General features: G+C 39.1%; 2 protein-coding genes across 3 annotated transcripts in view; one reads left to right on the top strand and one right to left on the bottom strand.

The window, feature by feature from the left end:
* Positions 1-18,335: 18,335 nt before the first annotated feature.
* On the bottom strand, positions 18,336-22,083 carry LOC106118340 (cytochrome P450 6B6-like). Of its 2 annotated transcripts, none has more exons than XM_013312987.1 (3): positions 21,967-22,083; positions 20,179-21,572; positions 18,336-19,665 (listed from the first exon to the last, which is right to left on the bottom strand). In XM_013312987.1, the coding sequence occupies exons 2-3, from the start codon at positions 21,542-21,544 to the stop codon at positions 19,484-19,486; spliced, it is 1,548 nt and encodes a 515-aa protein (XP_013168441.1). In that variant the 5' UTR covers positions 21,545-21,572; positions 21,967-22,083; the 3' UTR covers positions 18,336-19,483. The 2 variants fall into 2 exon arrangements, with proteins under 2 accessions (XP_013168441.1, XP_013168440.1); XM_013312986.1 differs by having other exon boundaries at positions 20,179-21,559.
* Positions 22,084-24,149: 2,066 nt separating this feature from the next.
* The window catches only part of hfp (Poly(U)-binding-splicing factor hfp), a 6,868-nt gene continuing 3,705 nt past the window's right edge, over positions 24,150-27,312 (top strand). Inside the window, exons 1-5 of the mRNA XM_013312996.1 lie at positions 24,150-24,457; positions 25,733-25,772; positions 26,292-26,348; positions 26,447-26,666; positions 26,870-27,073. Coding sequence (XP_013168450.1) covers positions 24,449-24,457; positions 25,733-25,772; positions 26,292-26,348; positions 26,447-26,666; positions 26,870-27,073 — 530 coding nt within the window. The 5' untranslated portion in view covers positions 24,150-24,448. The remainder of the gene's footprint in view (positions 24,458-25,732; positions 25,773-26,291; positions 26,349-26,446; positions 26,667-26,869; positions 27,074-27,312) is intronic.

The raw sequence follows: 27,312 nt of genomic DNA, 5'->3' as shown, positions 1-27,312 counted from the left end.
GCGCGACGTAAGTCACGTGTAACTATTTTAATTTTTACATTTATCTTATCGATATTTCTGTTTTTTCTCGTTAGTACAGAACTTTATAAAAAATGATAATTTTAGTCTGGTCAACTTTACATAGTTTTAATTATTATGATAAAACTTGAAGGCACAGAGGTCAGTAACACCGCGCTTTGTCAGCTATTCATCTGACAAACGTGGTCCGGTTGAGAACGAGAGTGATGGGTTACAGTGCTGCGACTCAGTTGTAGGCTAATTATTAATTTTTTAAAAGTATAATGCGAGTTTGAACCTCGGCAACTTATTTAATTACAAGTTCCGCGCGGCTCAATCCCCCCCCCCACGCCAACCCTCCCCTCGCACCTCGTCTGCCCGCCTTCACTGGTATAGCTTCCTCTTTAATCTGTAGTTTTAACTTTTGTTTAGCCCCGACGTCGTCTTACTGTAAGTAGGATTAAAATATAGAATGAAATAACGATATTAGCTTGTTCTTACGTTATAGTTATTATATAAATATCAAATATGTATTATATACTCCTTAATTTACTGTTTGTTATGTTTACTTGTTGTTACGTTTGGCAAAGTGAATTAGTCTGCTACAGATAATACGAAGGAATTTGCCTAAATTAAATTGAATTAAATTAAATTTAATAATAAAATGTAAGGATAAGGTTAATGCCACATTTACATTTTAATATTAACTAAATGACGTACTTAAAACAGTTCTTCTTACTCCTCTTGCAAATATCTCAACACCTGTTCTCTGGGCACACTTTATCCGTGTGCAGCTCTCAGTAACGCAGCATCTACAACGTTACATGAAGTAAACTTTAGAATATATCAAATTCCTAAATTAAATTATGAAAACTTTCGTTAGGCATTATGATTAAGTAATATATAATATAAACGGGTAAAACATCGATGCTGACATCGGACGATATACATACGTGAGTGTTATCTTCCTTTATACATTAGATTAATCCCAAAATGTCGCACTTTTCCGAGAATTCAATCATGTAACGGGACAAATACATGAAAGCTAGTATCTGGTATCCAGCATTAAAAAAAAATTATTTACTAATAGATTTTTTTAAATTTGCTTCGTCCTGATTCAATAAATCAGCCAGTTGTGCACATGCGTACATGCGTAAAGCACAATCATAGTTTCCTTACTGTTCTAAGAATAATATACTATGTAGTAGTATACACTAAATACTTTCTAATGACTATCGGAGGTGTTCGTCACACAAGAGTGAAGGCGGCGGGAGCGGAGGACCGGGGCCACGTCGGCGCAGACAATGCCGTAACTTAATCCGAAGCCAAAGAAATGCCAATAGACTTTATTGAAAAATTATATTGGAATATTGTGTTTCTCATTTAATCAGTGAATAGGATTCTATTTTGTACGTAATATTTGTTTACATAAATTCAAACAATAATTTTAAGACGTTCACGATACGTACATACGTAATACATTTATCTAAAACATAAAACTGTCTGATGTTGTTTAATGTTTCACATTCTTCATTATGTTTCTTAAAAATATATTTTACGTTTTCCTTTATCTTACATACATAAGAAATATATATAAATATTGCATTGGTGAGATAAAAAATAATTACTGGACAAACTAGAAAGAGACATAGAGAATAAGGCTGCAGACCGATAGCCGTCTAATTGTAAATTTTTATTTTAGTATGTATGTAATTATCCATTGGCGAGGTAACACTGAGAGGAGGTGGATGCTGGAACTTTTAATTGGCGTTGTCGATAAGTTCCTTGTTCATTAAATAGAAAGAACAATAGCGACGCTTTGTTTTAACGCAGTCCCGAGCTGAGCTCGAAAGGTTGCAAAGGATTCGAGTGCATTGGAACGGAACATTTTTATTTCCTTACACAAAATACCCACAGCCTAACTACATGTACTAGTTAACTGCAGGAACGATTGAGAGAGTTTTAATCTCATGTTTGAATTTCATCGGAATTTTCCGATTTTTCGTTATTTTTTCTGAATCCGTACGATGATAAAATAACCACTCAATTTTTCAACTCGTCTGATTCCAATATTTTGTAAATAAATATTCTCTTGTAAATATTTAAATTCTTATCTGGAATTATTTCTATTTGAATAACAGATTAAGTGAAAATAAGTTAGTGCTAATGAGTTGCCCAAACCTTGTAACAACAATTATTAGATTAAATCTATCAAGTGTTAAGTTAGCTGGGAATATAAAGTTTATGTAGATATACCAGTGTACACCTAAATAATGACTTTCCAATCTTGATGAATTAATATTTAGTTTACGATTCGATTTAATGACAGTGTTATACGAAATCCATAACATAAAGCTTGTTCGTATGTCAGTAAAATTATTTTTTGTAAATAAAATAAAAATTTACTTTCACTTTAACGATTATATTTCTAGTTAAGTGTGTAGGAGACAATTAAGAGAGAACAAAGCGAAACAGCGGCGAAATCAAATTAATTTGTAATTTATTCGTTAATATTATTACTTCAAAACAAGAGCCTGAAGAAATTACACGAATTAGTAGCGTGGCTCGCTACTATTACCGACTTGTGTAAAATTGCTACATAAATACTAGTATTAAAATAAAACTCGACTAAAGTAAAAATAAAAAATAAAATAAGGTGTAGAGCGGAGCAGATGGAGTGCGGTTGTTCGCTCGCGGGATTTCAATCCGAGAAAAGCTGTTATAAAATAACTTGTTGAGGTTTAAGCTGAAAGTTAGATTACACAGTCGCTTCTGATGGTGCACAGACTAGTGTGTGTACATACCGCACTCCGGCGCTATGTGCACAGACTAGTGTGTGTACATACCGCACTCCGGCGCTATGTGCACAGTGCACAGACTAGTGTGTGTACATACCGCACTCCGGCGCTATGTGCACAGACTAGTGTGTGTACATACCGCACTCCGGCGCTATGTGCACAGACTAGTGTGTGTACATACCGCACTCCGGCGCTATGTATTACACTTTGTACATAGTCGACAATTACCTAAGCACTTACATGTTAGCTATATCTTACATATTTTATTATTACTGATTGATTGAGAAGGCTGCACAAACCTATACCAAACGCTACGTCTTTACGTAGCAAGAGTTGCTATGTAAATAAATATAGATTTTGAGTTGTTTAAGAATATTATTATAATATTTTTATTAGAATACTTGTCACACACACACACACACACATATACCATAAATATAATTTTTAAGTATTATATTTACTTTAATAACATTTAAAAAGTCTGTATAAGTTTGTAGACGTTCAATAATATCATTTGAAGCGGCCATAAATAAGGTCGACACTCGACGACCGAACTCTACAAGTTTTGCCAAACTCTTAAACTTTCAAAAAGTTTCATAATCTAACTGTGATCAGAATTAAATTTTAGTAGCAATTATGTGGTTATTTTCGTTGTTAAAACGACATCTCTAATATTATTGTTGTAAATATAACAGCAGTTATCAATCGGCTTTTTTATATTTACTCCTTAATTAATTATATTTCTAAAAACATACAGATTGAAAACTATTATATTAAATTGGTATTCTCACTGACACTACGTCAATGTGTCATACTTTATGATTCTCTGTATAAAGTAGTTTACGACGTTCATAAAATCTCGAGTAAACAAATTTAACACAAACTCAAATGACTCACTCAAATGTCTCACAAAATTGCATCCCTCCCCAGCGTCAATGTAAAGCATTGCGGGGAGCAGATGTTGTGTCTAGACGACTTTGGTTTTTTGGAAATGATCTCTATGCAAATTTCACAGTAAAGTTATAAACTAAGAAAATTCACAAACTCAACAACAATATTATAAGTTGTCGGTAAACCTGTAAGGAATTAAAAACACGTAAATTTTTAATAACTTCAAACGTACAAGTGGTATATAATTATTTCATATTCGTTACAGCGGCAACCAGTCTGAGTTTAATTTGTTGTTTATTTTAATGCGAACGACATTCTTTATTTAAATCCGATAACAATTCAGATCCCGCCAACTTCTGTAAGCAACAAGTGGTTCAAACAAGTGACGCCAAACATATTGCTAAATATGAATTACACAAGTGTGACACGCGACATCGCTCGTCAACTACTTACAATAGATACAGCTTAAACTTTCATTCAATAAAAGTTGTAAAACAACGCTGTAAGTGTTCTTCTATATACAACCGTCCATCCATCCATTAAACACTAGCTAAAAACTAGATTCCAATTGCAGTAGGTGTTGTGCTTGTGGATTGGACAAAAACTTACTTAAATATTTATCAGCATTGAAGTGCAACAGTTAATTAAATTATTCAAATAACTAGTCGGTGCCGCCACCGGACGTATATACGTGAGTGTTTAGCCGTGTTTATATATCAGTTTTGCAACAGTTAAGTTTGTAATTTTACATAGGACTCAATTATTTATGTAAAAAAATCAATTAAGTTTCGTACGGTGAACAAAAGTTCATAAAATTAGTTTTGTCTAGACGGCACGGCACGGTACGTCAGTCGACTCAATCGCGGTATCTTGTAAACTTGAAGCAGATATTGCTCTAACTTCTTTTAGGTAAATTCCAAAGTTCATTGGAATTTTTAATGCACTTTAAAACTTGGAGAACACTTGCTTTCGTTTTGTTTATCGAAGTCTTTCAGCTGAGGAAACGCAACTGGTTTTGTTAAAGAAAAAGATAGCCATAAGAAGTTAATTAAAATAAAAAGTTTTAACTGAATTAAATGTTTTCTTAAATAGCATTTGACACTATCGTCTATCTGATTGCACTCTTTTGTAAGTCAACCCTCATCTCGAAATAAAGATAAAAAGTTTAATAAAAAGATGCTGAAACATAAAAAACGCAAGCAAAATATATTATACCTTTTAATTTTCTAATTTGAACTGAGACTTGAAGTTTTGGTATAAAATAATTTCATAGTTTTTGTGTAATGAAGTTAAATATGATTCTTTAAAAAAATATATTTTGTCTCAAAGGAAAAAGTTTCTTCAAAGCGATATAAGATCCCTAAATGCAAATGCGCCATTAGTTGCGACTCCGACCATCGTATAATATTGCGATAAATAAAGCAAAAGTAAGGAACCTTTCGCTACTCCACGAACAACTTTCCACGAAACTTATTTCATACATCAATTATTATAGAAATATATCGTATAAAGGTATTTCGGTCAATTCTAAAACAGTTGCTTCATTGTAAATTTCTCAAAACTATTTTTTTAATTTTAAAAAGCATCAAATTTGACAAGTAAGTTTATTCCCTCATGTCTTGTCTTTCTTCTCTCATTCAATGTCTTCATTATAATAACATCTACACACAAACTGATGATCTGTCTGTTACACTTCTACAAAATGAGTGGCTTCGTTCTTTTGCCATAACTATTTATGAATTGCGGCTGTGCTATGTGACGGTGGAGGTGACGGTGCAGGTGACGGTGTTCCATCTTAAAAGCTACAGTCTATTCAACGTTCTCTTATTGGTTACTTATAAGAATAAGCAGAGTTGTGTGAGTTGTGTGAGAAACAAGACAATTTATGTAAGTGGAACACTACGGATTTCCGCGACTGTACACTGTGTATCCACCACGTTAATCTATGAAGGCCAACTGACCCACGCCACCAACTGTAATGTAATTTACAAAATATTACAGAGAAGTTAATGCCGTATAGTTTGCTTCTGGTATGTAGCTAGGTTGTTAATGGCACATGTTTGTTATTTGTTTGTCATCAGGAGGACGCGGTTGTGCTCCACCATTTTATTTCTATTCATAAATCACATTTTATGTGTCGCGGCCGCGGACATAATGTACGATATTGCTTTTAAAAGGGCTGCAACGTGAAAGGGAAAGTAATGGCTTGTAACGTTAGAGGCAACCGGCCTAGAGCAGACATGTTGCGCACATTGTTATTTTCGGCATTATTTGATTTTATTGCAAAGAAATTGAATAGATTCTTTATAGTTTAAGAATGTTTTTCTAAGGATTCAATTTGTTTCGGTGAGTTTCAATGTTTGTTTTAGAAACTATAAATATAATTGACCATGAGAGACAAAGATAGTGTAAATCGTGGAAAAAAGTATCTATTTTCTCGAGATCCGATATTCGACCTTTGCATCGTAAATCTATCGAGCGGGGGCAGCCAGCTGCCTCACTACACTAAATATAAATAATTCAATGGACAGTAAACACTAGAACATTCGGCTTAGCTTAGACACAACATAATTATATGAAACAGGCAAACAAAAGCGCACAATTGTAAATGAATTGAAGTAGAAGTGTTAAAACAGCTGAACAATGGTGACGCTCAATTAAAAAGTATAACAAACAAGACTATTAATTGACATCACACTGAGGCTTCATTTTATTCGCATACAAAAATTTACAATATTCGGCTTTTAAGCTCCAATAAAGCTTCGACTTTAAGATATTGTGAGTCAAGTCAGGGAGCGGCGGGCGGCGGCGGGCGGCGGCGAGCGCGGGCGTGAAACAGGAATTAAATACTTAACGTTATCGGAAGTTTACACGAAAAATCAAGTTAGCACAAGAAGAAGTTTAACTGAACGAAATGTGTTCGAATTACAGATGCAGTAATTATCGGACCAGAGAAAATTGTCTTCAAACATTGGTTCTATGCATTTAATAACTAACGCAGTTACAGAGTTCATAAGCTTTTGCTTTATGAATTTCCCAGTCATAAAATCAATTAGTCATGTGTCTGTGTTTGTGTGAGCACAATACATTCAAGATGCTCAAATAGACAAGGATTTCAGCAAAAATCTTCAGTAAAATTCTTTTTTTTAACTAAAATCGAAAAGACGACTGCGTTTCATATCTTAATATGTTTGAATTTATTACTAAGCGCTGACGGAACCTACAGAAATAGGAATTAAATATAAAGTTAAGTGTTAGTTGTCAATCAAGGGTAAAGTTTGAATTCAGTTTTATCAACAATGTAAGTATGTAGCCAAATAGTTATCTCCATAACCTAAATTAAAATCATATAGCATTAACAAAAATATACAAAAGTTAGGAGCAAATTATCAAATCAAATCAAGTGAAAGTATAATGAATTGACGTTTAATGTGATATTCAATGAAGCAGTGACTCCTCACTCCTCACTCCTCACTCCGACATTGATTCAATCAGTCTTACTTACAAAGCCATTCCACAACTTCAGCGAAACTAACTCACTTTGACATGTGATCTTTTTTAACTCTAACAAAGTTTAAATAAATAAGTAACTTAAGTAACAACGGCCTTTGGCTCAGCGATTTAATCCGATCTGTTTTTGGTCAGGGTTTTTTTGTTTAAAAATAAAGTTTAATGTTTAAAGTTTAACTGAAAAGTAGAAAGAATCAGTAATTTTATTGGAGATATAATAGAATCAATTTGACAGCACGACCTTCCCCCCCACACCCCCTCTGCCCCCGCCCCCGCCCCCGCCCCCGCCCTCGGCCGCACAAACCCGCCGCCGGAGAGTAATAATTGCAAACTAAGCTGACACAATTGAATTGTGGAAAATCAAATAAAAATTGGCTTAAATAGAAAATTGATAAATTGTGATTGACGAAGTCTCCAGCCTTATTTAAAAAAAGAAGTTTAAACATAAAGTATTGTATTGCATTGCAGTGTATACTCGATGATATGATAATATTGAACCTTTGTCAGACTTATGACTTCACAAATGTTTCATACGAGTAAATAACTTTAATACGATTAACTTTGAATTACGAACACATGTGCGTGCTGGATGTAAAAATATCAGGATATCGAGGAGTACAAATATAATTATGAATTCACTTTTCACGCCAAATGAAGTAAAGGAAGAAAGTGAGAAAGGAATTAAATGCTTAGCGCAACGAGATGAAGTGTTCGCGGAGTTTGAGAGGTAAACTGATTCGGGAGGCAATCCCGGCTATCACAACATGTCTTAACATCTTTTAATGTTCAAGGTAAGATAAACAAATAGTTATCGTTAATATTAGAAAAATATTATAGATAGAGAGAGAAAGAGAGATAGAGTGCATTCGTCGTTTCCCACAAATAAACAGTAACTCACACAGTAATACACTTTTGCTCGTAGGAAAGTTTGTGACGATTCGATTAAGTTTAGAATTTAATTCTTCTTGCGCGAAGTTAGCTAACTTATTGCCCTGGACGCGGCTCACGTGACCACCCCTCCCCCGAGCCGCACCTTGCTCCCCCGCCCGCTGCACCTGGCGAGCCGCGCGGTACTCCCCGTGCACCTTTGTACACAATTTTCACACCTGACAAGTAAATACAATATTAATGTAGGTAATATAACGTTAAAGCTTGAATATATCTCTGAATCACAGTCAAGAAATCACTGTCATTAATTAAGAAAAGCAATAAATACTAATGCTAATGGTATGCGAGATATATTTGTTTGTCTTGAGACTTTTAGCACTAATCGGTTCGATTATCTGATAGCGCCGCGTCGTGCCGCCACGCCGTGCCGCTGCACCGGCCGCCATTGCAAACTGTTTAAACTGCTAAGTGACGATAAAAATGATAAACGGTCAGTTATATTAAAGTTTGGAGCATGCAGGAACATTTGACTCACATTTTGTACGGCAGTTTAACTTTATGAAATGTTCCGTTTCTTACGTACACTTTTTTAAACTATATACTCTTTAAATAATACACCTTTGATTTTAACTTTAATATTTAAAGTTCACAAATTTATCATACATTATAGTATGTTCCCGGAATTCAAAGAGAGAACAAATGTGTAACGATTCGCCTGACATAAATAAATTCGATGCCCTTACATCCGTAACACTAGAGGAACTGCAGACACGTTGATAGATAGATAGATAGTATAGATAGGAGGTGTAAGCTTGGTGCTTAAACGTCCCTAAGTCGTAATTGTGTGATATACTGATAATACCGCTGAGGACAGAGTATTTCACATCGCGGCTGCGCGAGGTAAAAAGTTACGCGAAAACCTCGTCCTTGTGAAACACCAACCACGTCTGTTCTTCTCTATCGCTTTATAATATTAAGATTCTCCGAATAATATAATTAAAGAAGAGTACAACTGAATACTGATGTTTTTATGAATAGAATTAATATTAACTCCGAGAAATATGACTATTACCATCACAAATTGAATGTGCTAATGATTCCATGTTTCTGTTTGATTAATATTAAATGATATGTTATGTAACAGGACAACAAATAGTATTTATTATAAATGCGATTATTAACTAAACTGATATATGAACACGGCTTAACACTCACGTATATTCGTCGGGCGGCGGCAACGACTAGTTTCGAGCCCATCGGAGGCCTTTCGTCAGGATGAGTTGTACTGGTATTATTTCACGGACGCGGCCCGTTGCTCACTGATACCAGTAATACCAGTACCACTCATCCTGATGAAGGGCCCCCGATGGGCTCGAAACTAGTCGTTGCCGCCACCGTACGAAAATACGTGAGTGTTTAGCCGTGATTATATATCAGTTTAGTATAATGTCTCACGAAAGTTTGAATAATTAAATAGCGATCATTAACCATTAGATATACAGATATTTGTTCTCAAGGGTTCAATAACTCAATAGCAACCATTTAGCTTTGAATGATATTTTGCACACACAAAAAACATAGCGAAATATGGTTTGTGCGGCAAGTCTGTTGTTTGGTAATATCACATGTCTGGTATTTCTTTGTGATCAGGAGGACGCGATTGTGCTCCGCCATTTTATTTATATTCATACTAAATCAAATCTTATGTGTCGCGGCACCGCAATGTACTATACAAATCGGGCAGAAAAGGGCAATAGTGCGTATCGTTGACACCTGCCGTGGCGTCACCTTTGAAAATTATTTATAGTTACACTTCAATTTATTATTAAATTTTTATATAAACAAATTACATTTAAATTGTGAACGGCGACCAGCCTCTTCATTCACAATTTATCAGTTTTCTCTTTCAGCCAATTTTCATTTAATTTCCCGCAATACAAGTCGATTGTGTCAGCTTAGTTTGCAATTATTGCCACGTCCCCGCCCCGTTTCCGCCACGTTCTCCGCGCTGATAAAATAAATGAAGATTTTAAAACTTGGCGAACGATCGGGAACACAAACATGTTTACTCATTAGTGGATGGTATATAATAATAACTGGCGACTTGTTTGCTGGACTCATATACTATACAGCGGCAATTGACTAGCTTACAAGTCCGTCTTAGATCCCATTTAAAGTATGAACCATCTCCTACTTAAATATTAGTATTAAATCTCTGTATACTGCAGAAAAATCTTATAGTGCAATATACACTATTAAAAAAAGATTCCCTGTTAAATATAAAATAAATAAAAATATCTTTCAAATGAATCTTTGAAATGAAAAAGTCAATCGAGAAGTTCTTTGAAGTAAAAAAGAGCAGTTCGTAAGCCGCTTGCACACACCGGCGGGGGCACGCGGGGGCACGCGGGGGGGCGCGGGGGGCGTCTAGACGGGCGGTCCGACTCTTTATGACCGATTATTATTCTGATGTCTACTTCCCAGGCCAAGGTACGGAATTGCATTTCAGTTGGCAAATAGTTCTTATAATAAAACAAGTTTTATTATTAAAATCCTGTTTTTTATCTCTTTACCTCTCCTGTTTCAATATTTACATAGCACCCTGTATACTCATCATCTTCCTCTCCTTATCACACTCACAGAAGGTCAGTACACTTCGTTCTCACCATTGATCTATCTTCCATCATCTTAGTCGTCACTCCTTTCGTGATCATGTCATCTTTTACGCAATTCATTCATCTCTTCTTCAAGTGCTCGCAGCTCGGTGACATATGATACACTTACAATAATTTAAAATATATTTTCCAATGTACTAATATCATAAAGTATGCATCAAACATGGCGGAGGCACGTGGCTGAGGGCGGGGCGTGCCGGAGCCCTCCAATACGCCGGCTATATACAATTAATAAATTTATTAATTCTAAAGTGATTTTAAGAAAGAAGCCAAGAAATTAATATCTTTAGGTGTTAGTACATGATATAATATAATACATCTCAACTACTTTAAAATTGTTGTAGATGTAGCCTGAAGCCCTTCCCACACGCACTAGTAATTATGTTTACATATGTCAGTATCAGTTCGCTGCTACTCGTATATTACCAATAACAAGTTTCATCCTTTCCAGTAAAAGTTTGGAAATAGTTCAATTAATGTCATATGGAGTGAAATAGCATTTATTAACAGTGATATCGTGCATTACCAAATATGTAGTTATGTTGGAGGCTTCGTTAACTAAGCGGAAACTCATCTATCACACACCGATCACTTGGGACTCGCCCGACGCCGCCAATAAAACCTATATCGAATCATAACGTGCCAGCCAAACTGCCTCGGTCTCCGAGCAGGCGGTCCAATGTACCACAAGTATTTGGTCGCCGACAAGTTTGAGGGTCAGGGGATTCTGGACACTAAAATGTTGATTTTCTTAGAGGTAATTCAGAGCTGATTTCGAATACTGCACCCAACACACATCATCTATTTCGGATATCGACAATAAATTATTAATATATTTTATAACGAACTGTTTACGTTGCAATATAGCTAGTTGAAGAAGTTCCCTCAATTACTTCGACTACGGCATTGAGATAACAACGCACTTGTAAAGACTTTACACATCTCCAAGCAATGTAAGATTTTATATGTACTCCAAATGGAAAACTTAAACATGCAAATATCATTTAGCTATTTTATTTAACAATTCCATTACTTTATGGTAAGGAGAAGCATTTTGTCGGGCGAGCATTATATTATGCGATAGTAAAGTGGAAATGCTCATATAGCTCAGTGCAGCGACACACACTACACACACTAGACACGGCTCAGTTAACTAAGCGGAAACTCATTTAGGGCACATCGATCACGAGGGACTCCGCCGACGCCCCCAATAAAACCTATATCAAATCATAATAACCCAACCAAATTCTCAAGACCTCCGCAGCGCCCCGCCACGTCACAGCTAGGCATCCGGAGCGCCAGTGAACGCCGGGCTCATTTTACACTGGACGTAAATATGTTGAGTCGGCACGAGGGAATTTCATGGCCAGTGCTAACATTTCATCAAAATGCACGCTATTCGAACTGGGAATCTGTGACGGAGCTACATTCCAATAATCTTGGCGTAGAAAAGAATTATAACATTCATTCGTAAAACCGGTGTCGCAGCTGCTGCGCTGTTGTTATTTCACCGAACGGTTAAGCCTTTATAAGTAACAAAACCAGCACTTCCTCTAAATGGAATATACAAAATTCGTCTTTTACTATTATTTTATCTAGAAAAATAGTGACAAGTCTTTACATTTGTGTTATTTGTGAGTCCTGAAGCGGCTCCTTACGATGGTGTCGCGCGCCTTGACTGATGGCAGCACAGATGTACATATATATGTATGTATGTATGTATATAACAGAGTTTAGAGAACTTCTCTTGACTTCCCGCCCCGCCCCCCCTCCTGTAACTCGGGAATACGGATTAATAATAATCAGTATAATGATTCTTACTTAAGTGTAAACTGTAACAACTACTTCGGAATTATTGTAACTCGTATTTCTCACGAAATGCGACACAAACAGTACGAAATCATTCCGACCTTGTTGACAAAGTTTATCGCTTTGTTTTATTAATTTATGTTTCATCCTTATTAAGAGCTAACGCGTGCGAGAGTCAATATGTACTATGTGTCTACGTACATACATTGAAAACCTTTACACTAGTTTGCCAGGTAGTCCCACGCCACCTCGCGATATCCAATGCGACTCTACAGTACAGACCTCCATTGCGGTGTCTCTCCGATGGTGACATGCCTGTATTGGCCGGTGGTCCCAGAGCGGTGCCGGTGTGCAACGTCCAGATTACATTGACCTCGGGTGCGTACCTGCGTCCAATAACATTGACGGCACGCGCTGAGGGAGCAGCTAACGCAACCGGGCTCGTCGCTATGTGGTGAGCAGCTCAAATTGCTTTTATTGGGGGCGTCGTCGGGAGGTATCGCGAGATCGAGGTGTCATAAATAGCCTTACGTTTCGCGTGTCACCGCGCCCTCGGCGTCGAGTGCGACCTCCGGCGGATGTAACAGGAAACAAGCAAACAAACTGTAATACTATCTACGAGAAAATATACTTTATGAAAGCTAAAAAATATTTTTTTTCTGAATGCATTGCTAATGGTAAATAATCTACTGAGTAAAATGAAGATAGTTAGGTATTTATGTATTTAACAGCTAATATTGTCTCAGAAAGTAATTGTAATGACAAAAAGCGCCGATATTCGTAACGTATATACTTTTTTCCTTATCGACATTTAATTCAAAATTAAGCTTATCAATACGATCTAAAAAAAACCGTTAAATAAAATAATAAAGAAGTTAATGTACATATAAAGCAGTTAAAAATAATGCGTAATTTTTTTATTGCATTAAAGCAATAAAAAATATATGTATAATACATTGTTTTATTGTACTACTCGTATTATAGAACATTGTTCATCCATATTATACGTTGTACAAAATACAACAACATAATTAAATCCGTTTCTCTCGTTAGCGACGAAGCATTACTTATATTAACAAGAAATCATTTAAAAAATGCGGAGTTTATGTTTGTCATGTGTTTGTACATTATGTTTGGTATATTGCAGGCAGTCGCCGCGAGCACCACGCGTTTACTTGATCGAGAATTTGAAGACATATTGAATTAGAGGGTGTCCCCTGTCCCGCGGCATCCCTCACTGCCTGCCCGCCTCACCGCCAGCCAGCCGCCTGATGAATGTTTTACGACGTTATCGAAGGAGGCTTGCCAACCGACGCCGCCATATTGAAAACACTTATTTTCTATTTACCGCGCTCCGCCTTGCCTTTGGAATTATCATATTAAAGTTAAAAAGCCAATTTCCTTTTGTTACATGAGCGCAATAAATACGATAAATAATCGAAAAATGTGGACAACCCAAACACATCAGGGCACAGCACGGAGAGACGGGAGCGCGCACCGTGCGCATCGCTTCTCTAGCCGCTACATGAACATAGTCTACAACAAAATTAGCTGAAACATGAACAACCTTGCTAACATTTTTGTACAGAAAGTTCGTAGCCTACAGCAATTCTTATTCATTTTGACAATGTTAATCAGTTTCTCGAGCTTAGTTAACAATTAAGAGCACGGTCGGGTGACAGGGGCGCGGAGTGGGCTGAGTGGCAAATTGCGCGTGATAACATCGTGAGCAATGCAAAAGGCAGGCCGGCAGCGTGACTGCTGCACATTTGGTACTGTGGGTTGTTTAGCAATGGTGTGACGTCACAGTGGCAGCGGCCGCCGCAGCCAATCTGCAGCCGATCTGATTACCAGATACCGGGATATATGTACATACGTACTGAGCGCCGGCGAGCATGGATACTAATTGCTCTCTAAATTTCAGTCTGTGGTATTACAATTTTAGATAATGCACGCTATTAAACAAGAGGTCAGCTGTGAATTTTGCTACAAAATTTGTTTTGTACAAATTAATGTTACGTAGCTTGTATTAGGTCGGTGGCGGCCTAACTGTTGTCATTTACATTTCAAAATATTTATTTAGGACATATATGTATATTTATAAAATTGATTAACAATGATTAAGTGCACATATGTAGGTGCGGATTGTAGATTGCCTTTCAGTAAATGCTTTATTTTCATATTATCATACACATATACTTGCACGTAGAATGCTGCACTGCTTGTAGTGCGCCCAGTTGCGATCTATGCTCTTGTTGTGATCTATGCTCGTGCTGGTGCGTGCATCAAGTAGCAATACATAATACGCTTGTGTGAGCTAAAACTTTACTTAATCAATTTTTCATGGGTAAATCGTTTTTAAAATTAATTGCTTCATTAGAAGCGAAACGTGTTCGCCAATAATAATTCGTTGTTGTTGTCCAACCCTCACTTATAGCAGAGTGAGCAGAACTCGCCGCCGTTATACGTTCACCCATTTTATTAAGCAATTTTTAATTAACCTCAGGCAAATGGCCGCGGCGGATAAAATTTATGCCAATGATTTGTTGCTGCTTCTCTTGTCTTTTTAGACTTTGATAAACATTAATTTAAAAAGATTATATTGATTACAACTCGACCGACACTCGTACCCCTCATTTGAAAACTCTTTGAGACAGGTAAAAAGGTATTATTTCTAGAGACCGTAAGTAGTCACTTCTTCTCAAGACTAAAGGGATATTTAAAATAGTGATAAGTTGTTAAAAGATTGTATTATTGGAGCTAATTATTTTCGAGAGGTACGTTCGGGTACGTTGCGTTTGTGGGTTAGTCAAATAACAACTAGATTGTGCTTTCAGGAACAATTCATTTTATATTTGAAATGAATACAATAAACTTACATTGGCTATCCATTCCAAACGCATAAACTTTTATAGACACTAGACTTACTCCGCTTCAGTGGGAACAGCCAAGTTTTTATTGTATGAGTGAACGTTAAGTGTTAAAGTGGTTTAAAGTTTCTTGAGCTAGTTTTAAATATCGTTTTAAATGAGTTAGTATTGTACAGATCTGAGTCAGAGCGGCGAGCTGCGGAGCGGTGAGCTGCGGAGGACAAATGGTGCATTCTGTCGCCGCGCTCGCTGCCGGATCGCGCGCGATTTATAGCTGCTGTTAATTACAAGAACCGCGTCAAGCGCGCTCACTGCCGTCAACTCTTGCGCCTCACTTGTTTAGCTGTCGCTTCAATATTTGTGATGTCTTTAACATTAATATTGTAGTAACACTTTCTTGTTGTAAATTGCTACAATGTATGTATGCACGAAGTGTAAATAACATGATTGAGAAGACAGCGCATTAGTATGTAGCAGTGGTCAAGTTTTATTTCAAAGTTTCAATAGTAATATTTACATATTATATATTTGACCTTTCTCCTGGGAGGTGCGTGTGGCGACGCGACTTTCAAGTCTGCGTAAACCTTCGTAAACTTCTTTAATTTTAAATTTAGTTCAATTGTTTACTTGTATTCATTTATCTCTTACCCGGTTCCAGGATACTGTCTATTTACTTTTACTGTATATTGTGGTTGTAAACAACAATGTCGTGTACATATGTAATTACATAGTGTCTGTTATATCATATTATTATAGATATATACAAATTATGAAGCCGTTACTTGTTACAAATAAAAAAAATGGTTTATTTCGCCGAAGAAGCTTCGTGATTGGATCCAACTATATCAGTTTATCAATTTGAGAGGTAGTGGTGCTAAAGGCGAACGAGTCCCCGGGGCAGGGAGCGGCGCGCGCGACTTTGGGCTTGTAGCGGGGCGCGGGGCGCGGGATTGCCTCGTAACTCAACCGTTGCGACGGGTCGCATTTGTTTCTCATTTCATTGCCCTGTCGCCACCCCCAACCGCTGCATTTTCTTTTCAACCTTTATTGAGGCTCGTACGCGTCTAGTCCGTACGCTTACTCGCCGTCTGCTTGAAAGACAAGTAGATAGTGACTTTAACGTAATATTTCTATGATGGCGTAAGAAAGTATCTTCTACAGTGTAACAATTGATAAATTGTTTGTATAATTTTATGCCTCGTTGCATTTACAATATTTTAAATAAAAGCGAGGAATCGTGACAGTCGATAATATTACTTGCGCAGTAAACTTTAGCAAGATGTTTTATTGTCGAAGCTATAATGTGGTGACATTGTTCACGCAGCTGCAGCACTGTCACGAAACGACATCACACGATCCATACATTCATACATTCTCTTTTACAATATTAGTAAAAAGTAAGATTATGTACATCATATACATTAGGTTGGGGGGGGGTGCAACAGTCGTCAGTGACAGTGCTGCGATTGCGACTCCGAGGTGCGATTGCGAGAGGGGAGTGCGGGCATCCGGCGCACACTCGGTGTCAGTAATTAAGAGCGGCTATAAATTGCCAGTCCTCGTGATTCCAGCACCGGCGCGACAGAGCGCGCCATTTGTCCCGGACCTTCCCGCCTCCTCCTTGCTCCCTTCCCTTCCGTCCGCCGCCAGCGTCCCGCGGGAGGCGCACTAACAACGCTAGTGCAACAAAAATTATCAGATAAACGAGTAATTCTCCGCTATTATACAAATAATACCTAACTTACTACCTAAAATTGTTTTATCCGATTGATAAAATTATAACTTTACTAGCTGTGCCCGCGACTTCATCCGCGTGAACTTTGTTTTAACTGAACTGTATTTAGTTAGCATTTTTAATAGTTAAGCTACTTATTTTATTAACACTTATAATATATAACAACAAAAGATATTAAAGTCAAAAAAACATTCACATAGACCTGTAAAAATTACGATACTTCCATTCAAATTTCCAAACAACTTTTCAACCCCTTACAATTTCCTTTTTTTCAAAGTAGCCTATCTCTTTTCCCAGGCTCTGATTTCATTTAAATCGGTTCAGTAGTTTTTGTGTGAAAGAAGGACAGACAGACAGAGTTACTTTCGCATTTATAATATTAAAATAAGGAAGTAAGTATTTACCTAAGCGAAATCATCATCATGCGTAGATCATTCATCAATGTAGCAGAATGGCAACGGAAGTTTGTGTTACGTTTATAATTTGACGGTGAGACGACATAAATGCCACACAAATAGAGAACATGAGTAGAGTAGTAGTATAGTCCGTACAAGTAACGATGTGGCGATGTAACAACTTGCCCGGTCACTTCGCACCCTAGACGGCTCCCTGCTCGTCACTGTTATCCTGCGAAAAGCGCTCTCTCAAGCATGTTAATCAAAATTGTCGCTATTTTGCCGAATCCAGGTGGCCGCTTGCTCGTTTGCCTTCTAATAGTATGAAAAAAGCTTGCCCCGTACTCATGCCTTGACATTGTGCCTCTGGTAATACGACACAAGGAACGATACGAAGACAAACTGTTTTAAATAGTAAGAAAAAAATTGTTTATCTTACTTTGCTTTTTTACTATCATTTATTTGAAAATGCAGTTTCAGATACATCTTCATTAACGAGAGAATGCGCTGAAAGACTTTTTAGCCTTTATTTCACTTTGGCTAGAGTGCTAATTACCATAAACCCTGTTAAGTATAGTTTGCGCTATTTAATAAAGAATCCTTTAAATAAGGAAAAAACAAATTTATATTTGTTAAAAAAACGTGTATTTCCCCACATTGTTCTAAGTTATAATGTATTTGCTGTTTTCCCATTACTGTGCATTGTATGCGCGGAACATTAAAATTAAAAACGTAAAATATTTTTATAAAAATTTATTGATCTCAGACATAACAGTATCATGTTCTCATTAAAATGAAATGTCCCTCTGTTACATGTTCATATAATGATAACAAAATATATAGTAATTATTATGTGTACATATGTATGTGTGTGACGCGCGAGAATTAAATTGACATCACGAAATACAGATAAAGACAACTTCTATGTTGATAGCTTTATGTTATAATAAACATTGTACTATTCATGCACTAAATATTAATAAGAATTTTAATAAGACATGTGCTTCTGTAGAACATAATATTTATCAACTAGTTATGGTAAAAGTAAAGCTCGGAGGGCAAGGACAACTTCGGATCGTCGCGTCACCCTAGTTAGTTATGCTAAAATTTCATACAGTTGATATGATATTGGTTTATTTCGAGCATTTACTATCATTTACTTTATAATTCTCAAGACCTGATATTCTAAAAAACAGGGGAAATGTCGGCATACAGTAAACAAACATTGTATTTTTATTAAGATCATTTAATTCTTATAAAAACGTAATGTTAACAACAACTGTTTGTCGATTATTTCCCTGCTATTTGAAATAAATCTTATAATGTACTAAGTGAATAGTAAATGCTCGAAAGCAACAGATCACATAACTCTTACGATAACAAGTCAGTACATATTCAGTTTTACCGGTAAATCGAAGGATTCACAGAAGTTCGGGACTTTCCAGTAACCTCACCCTAATAATGCTAAATACGTAATGTAAGTAAGCGTAACGTTTGCAAAAATGCCTGCAAGACGTCGCTGCGCCTTTAATGCTTTCCTGTGAATTTTGTGCTTGTTATTAACAGGGGCAGCTGCCTGGAGCCGAAATAGTCCTCAGACCAGACCACACTATACTCTACTACATAACGAGACGACATCAGCTTCTTGGGAGCGGAAAAGTTTCTTATCTTCTAATATCTGACCTAATTATACCCACACATAAACATACATACATACATCACACAACTTTCATCAAATATATAATACTAATCTTTTTGATCATCCGCCATCGAACAATCCGTACCATCCCCATACATTTTTGAACTTTAAACTTTATGTATAAACTCGTGTTTCTTGGATCTACGGAAACGAGTCAACATTACATGTATCACAGTATTGTCGTAAACAAAAACCAATCACCTCCTCTGAATGCCGCTACAAAGGTTTTTGTGTTCGCGGTATGAAGCGCAGAGGCAGGCCGCCGCGGACGCTCTGCACAATGTCAGAGGCGGGGGTGACGCGCGGGGTGCGGCGTGTGCTGGGCCCCGGCGCCACCGCACAGCGCGACAGCACGGCAGCCAGCCCCGCCAGCGATTGCATATGCCCCAACCGCTCGCCTGCACACCATACATATTTATATGTCAGCCGACAGGACAACTGCAGCACGTGAGTCGGTTAAACAGCTAAACTTTATGGTAATTCTATCGAATTTAAAATAATGCACAAATGTTTATAATTTAGTAGTCAAGTCGAATAACTTCTCACTGTTCAACATTGTTTGGGTTGTTTTAGCTTAGGATGTCGGTCCTGTTTTGACACTGTAAAAAAGCAGAACTCTACTAATCGTGTTTTTTGACGGCAGCGTGAGTTATTTCTTTAATACCCGCCCGGTGCAACACCACGACCTCACGTATAGTGGGCATGCAGTAGAATTTCCACGTTTCGTCGGATGAAAGTGGCTATATTTATGCCTTCCCTTCTCACCCACTATTTTCTGAAAAGGAAAAGATGGGAAGGGGAGTTGAGGAGTTTATATTCCTCGGAGAACAGGGAATTCCTCTTTATACTCTTCTCTTGGCAATAAAAGTTGGCAACTTAGTCTAAATTTAAGACAAAACAAATTCACCCACCGATACAAGCTCGCGGTCCCGCCCCAAACGGTAGGTACACGAATTTTTCTACAGATTGAAACTCCTCCGGGCTGAATCGTTCCGGTCTAAATTGTTCCGGATTACGAAAATATTTGGCATCATTATGCAGCGCCTGCACGGGAATCATCACCACGACTCCTTCGTCGATGGTCAAGTCGATTTCGGGAAATGTGAATTTTTTCGCGCATTCTCTTATCAAAAAACCGAGGGACGGAAACATTCTCATAGACTCCTTGAAAGTCCACTCGAGGTACGTCATCTCCTTCACTGCGTCATAACACAATTTGTTATCATATTTACTGAGAACCGCGTCTATGTCCTCCTGCACCTTCCGCTGCACCTGCGGATGGTAGGCGAGCTGGTGCAGCGTGAAGCTGGTCGCCGACGAGGAGGTCTCGAAGCCCGCCGCGAAGAAAACGAACACCTGCGCCGCTATTAGCTCATCGCTGAGGTCGAGCTCGGCGCGCGCGGCGCTGCCATCCGCCCTCACGCGCTCGATCGATTCGCCCACCATCGTGCCCTTCTGCCGGCACTCCAGTAGTAGATCTATGAAGTCGTTCCTTCCCGAAGGTTCATAATTTCTACTTTTGAGAACGCTTTTAACCAGATTCATAATTTCGCTTTCGACTCGGGACAAGTATTTCATGTGTTTACACATATCAGGAAACACCTCCTTCAACATTGCCACGAAAACTTCTTTGGCTCCGAAGGAAAATATTTGGGCACCTAGTTTCCGGAATGCCGAATTCTCGTCATTGAGCGAGTCCGCATCGAGCCCGAAACCGCAGGCGCCGATGAAGTCTGTGGTGTAGCGCGCCATGAGGTCGCGCGCGTCCAGCTCGCGGCCGGCGTGCGCTGCGGCCAATGCGCGGGCCTGCAGTCGCTCCGCGCGCTCCACTATAAGAGGGAACATAGCCTTCAGCTTGCCGCTCGTGAACGCCGGCGTCATTCGCTGCCGAAGTAGACGCCAGAGGTCGCCGTCAGCGAAGAATAGATTGCGTAGAAGTGGCTCGATAACCTCTTTATGGGGATTCAGTCCGCGAGGGTAAAAATGAGCGAAGTCTGTCGTGAGAACTCGTTTGACGATTTCTGGATCTCTAATGAGAAGCTGTGGCTTGCTCGCCCAAAACTGACCCACGACTTTCTCTTCGGGGAATCTACAGTAGACGTCGGTGGCGACTTGAGTGGTGCTCTTCTGCATCAAGTAAACACTACCATAGGTGCCGAGGAAGGGCAACGGGCGCACGTGACGCACGCCGCGCCGCCGCCAGTAGCCGTGGGCGCGGCTCCCGTACAGGCACAGCGCGACCAGCGCGGTCAGCGCGCACACCACGGTCGCAAACATCGTACTCGTGCTCTCCTAAAATAACATTCTAATGTGTTGAAATTTAAAAAAAAAACTGTCCATAATGTTAACATATTGCGTAGATTATCCCATCTCCATCGTCTTTCGCTTAAATATGGAATACATATATGTAAAATATGAATCCACTTTCTATACCATAGTAGTCGTATTCTAGCTATACTCAATAATGAGGTTATGTGCAGAAAGTTACCTTAGAAAATGACGTTATAATTATCTGTTCAATTTTGTGTGTGCGTGCCAATGAATTTTAATATGTATCACGATAATTTTACGGAAACCAGTTCTCAATTTATGAAGACATCCGCCACTCGACACCGATAATGTAATACAATCTTTATCAGGTGGCTTTACAATGATTTCTTTTTATAGTGATAACTTTGTTCATATAAATTTTTACTCACAATTATCCCATAGCAAGCGGCAAAGCGCCACACAACCCGCAGCGAAAAGCGAAAACAGACGTCCGGAGGACAGCGGCACGTGCAACCACGAGTGCGCGTCAACTGCGACTGCGACTGTCGTGCGCGTGCGCAACTAGAGTTTGTTTACGTGCGCATACGCGTGGGCTTCAGTTATCGCTATCGATGAGCCGGTGGCCGGTGTTGTACGATTGCGAGCCACGCCATCTTCTCTTCTACTCAATTATTGTTGCAACCAACCAATCGCAACCTGACCAATAGACACGAGCTCTAACAACCTTTCTTATGTTTTTATTGTTTATTAATCTTAATAATTTAGATTTATTGACATTAACGTAGATGTGTATTCGTATAAAATAAATAAAACAGTTTCCTTTTTTCAGTTTAATATTTTAAAAGTCGAAGAAGATAATATTTATTTCTAGTTAGCTGGATAAGTTATGATGGATTAATCGCAATGAATTCGCCCGCGGAATAGGCCGGCGTCAGGACAGAACATTGTTTAATAAGGGACATCCCAAGAGGATGTTTAAATCCATTAAAGTTTGAATAATTGCAGAGGCGGGTGTAATAGTTGGCCAGATTATCTCTCTCGGTGTCGCAGAGTTTAAGTTTAATTAAAGTTTGTTACCACTTCGAGTCCTCGGCTTAGTCTTTGTCCCGCGATTTCATTTAACTTTATCGAATGTTGATATGAAATGAGTAGATGGCTGCAGCCGCCGCACCTCAGCTGCGCCGCCGCCGCCTCTATCGTCTACAAATCAACGCTGTGCTAAGAGCACTCAGTACTTTTTTCAACATTAACTCCAACGTCCAAATGTTAATCATTCGTACAACAGATGTTGTTGTTATAATACTATTAGGCCACTGATCTTGACTCGCTTATAATGTTTCACACAAGAAGTGAGCGTACCACCATCTCAAAGGCCGGCAAGGCAAAGGCGGTTCTTCTGGTATTGCAGATTCTCGCTGCTAGTTTGCCACATTCTCTTGTAAAAGAAAATAAGAATAATAAGTAAAATATTTTGTTAACAGTTTATTTTCATTAAAATGACAATAGTTGCTTTCAAGCAAAGACAAAAACGCGCTTGGGCTCAGAAGATATTAGTAGGAAAGGATACAATGGAGGCGGGATCGGAATACAACACCGACTTTCATATTGTGCACCTTTTGTGTTTGAAAGAAATTAAACAACGGACTACGGACAGAAGATTCACTTTAACAAATGGAATCATTAGAATACTTTATTTTGAATACGTTTTTTAAAAAGCATTCAATATACATACAAGTACATTAAACACCGGTAATACCCGCAGCAGCATTAGCAGATGCACAAAGTGTAAAACGTTCCGCGTTTCGACTGATGAGTGTACTCGCCAAAGCTTATTAGCCTATTATAGGCAATCGTAATTGAAGTCGTAGAGTCGTATTTGAAGGAGAAATATCCTTTTTTTGCTTTTTGTACAGGGAAGGCCCTGTCTATTTAAATTGGGCTATCGTCAGCTTTTTGGCTTTAGGCAGCGGCCGTTTCGCTATTTTATATTATTCAATAAATTTATATTATTCTATAAAAATACAAATAGTCGCGCTATTTCATTACACGCTTAAATATTTATTATGTGCTAACTGCAAGTAATACAAGGAATAATGAGAAAGTTTTTTTCAAATTCTAACATGTTTTTGTAGGTTTCGTTATTTATTTACATTTTATTCCTCGGAAGAATTCTGATTGTCAGAGAATTTGTACCTTTTTATATTTCAATAATTTCATTTTTGTAAAATTGCCGAGTGCCACAAGATCCGCGTTGGACTAAAACATAAGCGACATAGCATTACACGCTCTTTGCAACACTGTGATCTTTTACTCTTTGATTTTGGCTTTCGACCGTTTGACTTGCATTTGACTAAACAATAAGCAGATTGAGATTTGGTCATAATACTGTGCCGTCACACCTAGCTAAACTAGGCATTACAACAAACAACCAATGTACACACTGTCAAGCAGAAGGAACTATCCACCATATTATTTTCGATTGCCAATGCGTTTACTTTTGTTTCTTCCTCCCGCCCACCGCCACTTAACATTTTACTACGGGAACCAACATCTTATAAACCCATTTATAATTATATAAAAAATACAATTCAAAAAATTTAAACGACGAATTTTAGTGAAGTGAAGTGAAGTGAATCCAAAGTAATGAACATTTTCCAAATAAGATATGACCTAAAGGACTATGTTACCAGGTCATAAAATTAAAAAAATAAAACGTTTGACTTTGCTTTGACTTGACGTTTGTGTCTGTGTCGTGCGTTTGTGATTAGTGACTAGAATTAACGCCGCTCGTAATTTGTACCAGTGATATAAATCTAATATCTACAACTAACTCAGAATTCTGTTTCAGTTTCTTTTTTCAAGACAAACACCTTCATATACTTAGAAATAAGTATCTTGGCGTAAGCAATTATGGAGTTGGTGAGTAGCTGTTGTAACTTCTTTCTTTTTTTAGTAGAAAAACAAAGTTAAATATGCAGTGTTTATTTTGTGTGCATACTCTAAAGAGTAACTCAAAAAATAAGTTATGTAATGTATTAAGTTATTTTATAACGGGTTTTTAGGTTATAGTTCGTACACTGTTTGACATTTCGAAAGCGAAGCCACAGCCACGCATGTCATGTTAATTCAAGCGTGACTGTTTTACTTATTCAGTATGAAACTATTGGTGTCACATGTCAACAGTATAAAAAAGCGAAACACTTTAACAAAAACAAAAAATAAGCCTCTAGTACAGCAGTTAGTTTCAAATAAAATGCACATGTAACTTCCGAGAGCTCCTATCGCTTTCATGACCAAAATTTAATTGAATATGAGTGCTAATATCAAAGAAAATTAAGAGTTTTCATACTAGCAGGTCATGCACCTGTTATACTATAAAACTATTGCTAGACCACAATCTCTCCAACGTTGGTATACAAAGTAGTTGAAGGATGGTAGACTCTCACTTAGCCCATACGTATCCACACTACTGTGAATGCTCACACAAATTTTAGTGTTCCCACAATTCGAAGAGACTATAATATAACCTGGATAAGCAAGTTACCTTTATAAGGACGAGTCATTATCTAGTCCCAACAGACAACTCCCATAAGCAAGAAACGCAGGTTTAAGAGAAACCTGTACAAGACCGAAAAAAATGTTGCGTTCCCTTGGCCTCTTGCTTAACCAGGTTTGACTGTATATCCAAATGTAAAATTAGGAACCCCCAGTTTTAGTGATATTTTATCATCAATTGTTGTTTTTTCTCTATCTTTCTGACAACAGGTAATATAAATAACAGACAGATGCATCATATTCATTTATTGACTTTGAACAATCATGGTTATGACAGTTTAGATTAGATACAAACAAATTGCAAAATATGCAAGTGCGGTAATTGCTTTAAATTTTAGCAATTGCAGACTATAGCTATATGTCATTTAAAATTATTCTAGAACTAATAATCGCCAAATCAAGTAATATTCTAAAAATCATGAGCTTAGGATTAAATGTTATAAAAATGCAATAAATGTAGCGTCTTCATGGTAAAAAGGAAGTATTAAGCAAAGCAAACTACTGTATTGTTTAATATCTTTGGCCATTGAAGCCAAGGTTCCTTGGTGTAGGAATGCATTACTTTAGCACAAAGAAGTGGGTGTGGAGAGTTGACAAGATGTGCTCGGTATGATCATAGCGTGACAATGGCTGTCTCAGTTGCAGGGCGGCGGAGGTGCTGCGGCGGCGCTGGGCCCGGGTGAGTAGGCGGTGGGCGCAATAGGCGCGGTGGGGCGCGGGGGCTATGTGGTGCGGCGAGGGCGGTGGCGGAGTGTGTGTGCGACGCTCTAACGCCGGCGTGTGCTCGCTGTTGCAGGGCGCGGGCGGGCGGCGCCGGGCGCGGCGGCGACGTGACCTCCGCACTCTCGACCGCTCTCAGTGATCAGTGTTCTGCTTTCTGTTACAGGCTAGATATAAGTTAGGTTTTTGGTACGCTTTTGCGTCAGCCGCGATGCTCCTGCGCGGCCACGCGGCGTCTCTTCGCACGCACAATGTACCTACTTATTTATTCCACATCGTCCCCGCTTGAGTGCCGTGTGAATGGGCTCCGCCTTGGAATGTCGGATGAGTGAGAGTGAGCGAGGTGCGCGGATGTTGCGAGGTGCGAGCTGGCTGAGCGGCGGAGCGCGGCGAGCGCGGCGTGCTAGCGGGAGTGCGAGCGCCCCCTGCATTCCGGCACTCACCCCCCACTCCACCTGAACTGATCCTTGCTTTGCAGGTGCCTTCCTCGCCGCGCCGGTCTACGACCTGCAGCAAGTCGGAGATGTTTACACAGGTATGTTTCCTTTACTCGCGAGGACATCCTTGATCCGCCTTTAACCTCGGCTTTATGCACTTTATAAATATTCATCCATGTTATGTGGTGTGGTGCAGGTCCGGGCGCCAAGTGCTCCACGCTGCCGGCCATCCTGGGCGGGTCGCTGCCGCGGCTCACCTCGGAGCAGGCGGACGCGGTGTCGCGCGCCAAGAAGTACGCCATGGAGCAGAGCATCAAGATGGTGCTCATGAAGCAGACACTCGCGCACCAGCAGCAGCAGATGGCCTCGCAGCGCACGCAAGTGCAGCGCCAACAGGCCCTCGCCCTCATGTGCAGGTACGCCCCCGCCCCCGACACCGCCCCCGCCCCCGCTCCGCCGCGTCAAGTGATGACAGCGATACCTGGAGGCTCCCGCTGCGGCAGGTCGAGCCCGTGAACACTAAAATAGCTGAAAAGATCTGATGGCGTCAGATATTTAACTCCATGTCATACACATGTGTCTGTTGCAGTGCAGTAAGCGTTATAATATTTTTAAACAGAGTGTACGTGGGATCTATATCGTTTGAGTTGAAGGAGGACACGATCCGGCAGGCGTTCCTGCCGTTCGGGCCCATCAAGTCCATCAACATGTCCTGGGACCCCGTCACTCAGAAGCACAAGGGCTTCGCTTTCGTCGAGTACGAGATCCCCGAGGCCGCGCAGCTCAGCCTCGAGCAGATGAACGGCGTCATGCTCGGCGGCAGGTACTGCTCACCGCTCAATGCTCATCTAACACCGCTCACCACTCACCGCTCACTGGTCACCACTCACTCGTCACCACTCACTGGTCACCACTCACTGGTCACCACTCACTGGTCACCACTCACTGGTCACCACTCACTAGTCACCACTCACTGGTTACCACTCACTGCTAACTACTCACCACTTACCACTCAACGCTCATCACACCACCAATCTCGGTCACTACAGTCATCTCTCAGTA

This window comes from Papilio xuthus, unplaced genomic scaffold (genome assembly GCF_000836235.2).
Source record: "Papilio xuthus unplaced genomic scaffold, Pxut_1.1 DF827597.1, whole genome shotgun sequence".
In the NCBI taxonomy this organism is placed as follows: Eukaryota; Metazoa; Arthropoda; class Insecta; order Lepidoptera; family Papilionidae; genus Papilio; species Papilio xuthus.
Note: the sequence above shows the minus strand (reverse complement) of the source record. Positions and strands in the feature narration are given on the sequence as shown.

Excerpts from the sequence above, each read along its gene's own strand:
- LOC106118340 (XM_013312987.1), bottom strand. The coding sequence starts at position 21,544 with ATGTTTGCGACCGTGGTGTGCGCGCTGACCGCGCTGGTCGCGCTGTGC. Across the intron at positions 19,666-20,178 it reads GGGACCGCGAGCTTGTATCG|GCGAGCGGTTGGGGCATATG; the intron begins GTGGGTGAATTT and ends TATGGTGTGCAG.